General features: G+C 54.4%; 1 protein-coding gene across 1 annotated transcript in view; it reads right to left on the bottom strand.

Annotated features, from left to right (window-relative positions):
- SRRM3 (serine/arginine repetitive matrix 3) overlaps positions 1-4,582 on the bottom strand; it is a 22,792-nt gene extending 18,210 nt beyond the window's left edge. The window contains exon 1 of the mRNA XM_044915278.1: positions 4,557-4,582. Coding sequence (XP_044771213.1) covers positions 4,557-4,582 — 26 coding nt within the window. The remainder of the gene's footprint in view (positions 1-4,556) is intronic.
- Between the last annotated feature and the right edge of the window lie 253 nt (positions 4,583-4,835).

Raw genomic sequence — 4,835 nt, 5'->3', positions numbered from 1 at the left:
CCGAGGCCCTCGGTTCCATTCACGGCGTTCCTCTCCTCTCTCCCGCCCCGCTTTCCCTCATAGAGCCCCTTTCACCGACCCCTGTCCCTGAGCCCCACTGTCCGTCCCACCCCTAGCCCCCTGCCCCTCGCTCAGCCCACTCCTCCTCCGCAGTCCCCCTTCCCTCGTGAGCTCCCAGAGAGCCCCTTCCCATCTCCTAGGTCCCCCTCTCTGGTGTCAGTCTTTTCCTAACTTGGGCTCGCTGGCCTATCCCCTCCCCCCCTCCCCCGCCGGGCTTCTCCCTCCCTCCACCCCCAACACCCCGTCCCCCAGCCCCCCGGCTGCCGCTCTGAAATATTCATGGCCTGTCCTCCCGAGGCCTGGCTGCTCTTCTCCCGCTGCCGGGCTGTCATCAATCACTGCCCGGTGGCAGCGCCGTGGGCCCCAGCCCTGCGCCGCCGCCGAGGCTCCCCATCCATCTTGCCGAGCCCTCCGCTGCCCTCAGCCGGGGCTCCGCGGCCAGCTCGGGAGCCCCCAGCCATCTTCTGCCACAGATGTTTGCTCCCTGCGGGCACTTGGTGGAGGGAGGCTTGCCTCCTAAAGGCAGCTGGGCTTCGGGCAAGAGCATGAGCTTCCAAGCGACAGAGGAGCCCTCATCTCGTGCTGGCCCTGAGTCCCCATGTGACTTGGTACCTGTCGTGCCCCCTGCCTGAGCCTCTTCTCCAAGATGAGTGTGATGACTACATTATGGGGCTCCTGGGAGAATTCGCTGAGGTAACCGTACTGTGCAGCTCCTTTTTTAATTGAAGAAGCCCAGAAGTGAGCCTCCAAAGACCAAGCTCCAGGGCAGTGGCTTCAAGGCGGGGGCCTCCCCACCTTCCATTCTTCAGTTCATGCAGGTTCCGACAGTGCCCCTCCCAGATGGAGCCTCATCCCTGGTTCAGCACCACTACCCTCACTCCTGGGTGCCCTTCACCAGGCTCACTCTTTCCCTGCCCAGAGCATTAAGGATATGACATGAGCTTTGGATTCACACAGACAGGTCTCAAGCCAGGCATGACCGTGCTCACGGAGTCTCCAGCTCCTTATATCTCCACAAGCAGGAAAAGAATATCCCAGCTGAGGAGAGGATTAAGTAAGATTCTGTTTGTGAAGCTCCTGACAGGAGCAACAGGCCTGGCCCATGACAGTTGTCCCGCACATGGTCGCCACTGTTAGACAGAGGGACCCCTGCTAGACACTAAGGCACCGACGCCTTCTCTTCCAGGGTTGTGACACGTGAAAGAAAGAACAGGAGTTTTCAGGGGCACATCTCCAGTAGAGCACCCACGAATCTGCTCTTTAAAGGACTGATGTTGTACTAAAAAAAAGAATGGGGGGGCGCCTGGGTGGCTCAGTTGGTTAAGTGTCTGACTCTTGATTTCGGCTCAGGTCATGATCTCAGGGTGGTGAGAGGGAGCCCCGTGTCAGGCTCTGTGCTGGGTGTGGAGCCTGCTCGAGATTCTCTCTCTCTCCCTCTCCATCTGTCCCTTCCCTGGCTCTCTCTCTCGCTAAACAAACAAACAAACAACAACAACAAAAAAACCTCCCCCGAAAAAGAATGTAACCCAAATCTGACAGGGAAGCAATACCCCTTGGGGCCTATATCAAGAATGCCATTTGATTCCTAAACACACACCTGGTCTGGGCAACCCTGAGGTCACACAGGTAGTATGGGAGATTTTTCTGGGATGGTGGAGGAGGGGTTCATGTCATCCTTCCTATCCCCACAGAGCCAAACATCCCCACAGCCCTCCATTCAAACCTCTCTTCCCCACATTCCTCTTCCTGAAGCCAGCGGCCTCCTCCTTCCTGTTTCTGAAATCTCCAGCTCCTCGGCCTGTCCAGCCCCCCACCATCCCCAGCCCTGTCACCCCCACACAGCCCTCAGCCACACAAATGCCGGACACATAAAACACAGTCTTTAGCAAAACTTAAGGGCCCCTCAAACATTGTGTGGGTGAGCTGATGGCTGGAGGGAGCCTCTGTGATTTATCTTGACACAAATGTGATGAAGGTTATTTACAAAATAGAATAGCTCAGTTTGGGCACTGCCCTCTGCAGGAATCCTTTTTTGCCTGAAACATCTGAACTCCTTCCCGTGCTGTGCCCTCCTGGTCTGCTGGCCACACCCCTACCGACATCTTTCTTCCTCTGGCCCAGGGATAGAGCTTCTGCAACCTCCCTCCCGGGGGTCCTCTCATGTGGCCTTTCTCACTCTCTGGTCCCTTCTGAGAGGTTTACTTGGGATCTTGTCTGCTAGGAGTATTGAAAGACAAGCATAGAGCATGAGTAGTAGGCTCAGGGAGAGGCACAAGTTCTCAGAACTTTCTGGTAAGACTTGCCTTGCATGTTCCAGGGCTATAAATGGGCCTAGGCTGCGGCCTCTCTTGCTGAGTTTGTACAGCTGGTATCAGGATATCTGTTTTGTAGGATCTGTTTTGTAGAAACCTGGGTTCTCCTAGCCTGCCTTTCCTAGATGATAATATCACTAACAGTAATGTTCTCTAATGTTTCCATGAGCTCCTCATGGTTCACAAATCCCAATCCGAACCACTACCTGATTGAGAGAAATCGCACCCCCCATTTTACAGATGAATAAACTGAGGCCCAGAGAATGAAAGGAACATCCCCTTTGAGTAGAGAATGTAAGTTCACTTAGGCAGTTGGCTTTGAGAATTCATGGTCAAACAGACAGGCCTTTACTTTCCCGGCGGGCCTCCGCTGCAGATGTTAGCTCATCCGTGGCCTCTCTGCTTTATAGACACATTTGTAGGTATATGCACCAAGTTCCAGATTTGTTCAGCACTTCCTGCTCTTAAATTCGTGTTTGTCAGCTAGTCGACACCTCCCCATGTCTGTGGACTAGGCAGGGGAGGCGTTACTCCCCTGTGACAGAACAGTCCAGGCCCCACAGAGCTGGCCAGAGCCAGCCATGCACTCGGGGTCTACTGCAGAGGGACGGAGCACGGATGGAGGTTCCGCACCGCACAGGACACCTGTTGGGACTGGCTGCCCTGGGCAAGGCTCTGACCTGGGTAAAGACTGACGCTCACACGCTCTTCTCATGCCAGTTTCTCTAATGAACTGGCTCTGTTTGCCACTAGCCGGGAGCATAATGGCCAACTGACAGATGAATGAGGCCAGGCAGAGGAGGGGAGGATTCCAGGCAAAGGGTCTGCCCTCTCTGCTCATTCACGCAGCCAGCGCCAGGCCTGCCTGGGGCCTGGGCAGGGGGGAAGTGGGGGAGGGGGCCCCCACGGTGACAGGAACAGGGATGAGTCAGGCCTGGGGCCTCTCCTCTGGCTCCTCACAGTGCCCTGGGGCGTATTGTGATAATTACTAACGCAGGTGTCAGGTACTATTCTAAGCAGGAATCCTTTTTTTTAAAGCACTTGATGTGTGTTTATCTCATTTAGTCATTTAATGCACAGAACAAGTCAGTGACATGGGTACCATCACTAATATTCTCATCTTATAGATAAAATAATGAGGCCCAGAGAAGTGGCTCGATGCATAAAATTAGATGCACAGAAAAAAACAACACTAGAATTTGCTCACTGTGTGAGGGAGTAGCTTATGAATATTGTTTTCCATAAACCCTCTCTCTCCCAAGCATTTTGTGATGTTACATAACTATGAAAGCAATTATTTCTTAAAGGTTGTCTATCAGAGTGAGGGACGAAAAAATAAAAAAGAACTGATAGCAACCACAAGAAGTAAGAAAGCATCGTGTGGATTCCAAGGAGGAGAAGGTTTCGCTTTTATCCCGAGCATATTGGGAAAGTGGTTTTTAGAGGCAGCCCTGAACGATGGGGCGAACTTGAACCAGGTGCAGAAGGGCCTAGCATGAGCAAAGGCATGAAGGGAGAGCGTGCAGGACGGAGCTGGGGTCTGCCAGCAGGTCAGGCTGGCTGCTGCGTGAGGCTGGGAGTGGGGCACCAGGCTGGGCTGAGGGTGGGGAGAGCCTCCCAGCGCCAGGCCAGCGAGTGCAGCTTGGCTGCATGGGAGCTGGGGAGCCACAGAGGGTTTCCAAGGAGAAACAGGCTACCCACATCGATCAGTTTCCAAGGACAAAGGCTTGTCCTCTCTCAATGTCTCTGGGACGTTCTCTCTCTCGCCTCGCTTCCCAATTAGAGTGCCAGCCGCCCCACTAATCTCCCTGCCGTGTCACCCTTCTTATTCCTCTTCCCAAGAGGGAAGTCCCCAAACACCTGTCTGACCACATCATGCCTCCCGGAAACCTTCCACTGGCTCCCATCATCTATGGAATAGATGTCCTGTATCCAGTGTGGAGAGTAGACCGAAGGGGGTCTGTCTCAAGAGGCTGTCACTCCAGACCAGTCAATTAACTTAAGGAAAAAAGATGATCTCTGGGGACAAAAAGCTCTGGGAATGACCCTGCCCCCTCGAGACTCTTTTCTTGAGTGGGAGGTGCCATGGGCTCTTACAGTCCATAGCGGGTTAAAATCAGACGTCCCTCCTCACTTCCTCCCCTTGTGGTGACCCTTCTACTGGCTCTGGCTTTGCCACCTCACTCTAAGAGGGCATCGGATTTCTCCATGTCTCAAAATGCCGGTGTATGAGGGGCTGGGGTCTCAGGGGCAGGAAGCCAAATGCATAAGCACAGGGACTGCTGGGTGGTCCACTGTACAAATAAAGAAGCGAAGGCCCAGAGAAGTCAAGGACCTGCCCACGTCACACAGCTGGGGTGTGGCGGAGCTGGGATCCAGGGCCCAGGTGGTGCACACTGAGCTTAGAGGTTGGGGCAGGTGAGGTGTCTGACGCCAGAGCCCACACTCTCCTTCCACTACCCC

This window comes from Neomonachus schauinslandi, chromosome 5 (assembly GCF_002201575.2).
Source record: "Neomonachus schauinslandi chromosome 5, ASM220157v2, whole genome shotgun sequence".
NCBI classification, from domain to species: domain Eukaryota; kingdom Metazoa; phylum Chordata; class Mammalia; order Carnivora; family Phocidae; genus Neomonachus; species Neomonachus schauinslandi.
The sequence above is the reverse complement of the archived record's forward strand: the minus strand, read 5'-3'. Positions and strand labels throughout refer to the sequence as shown.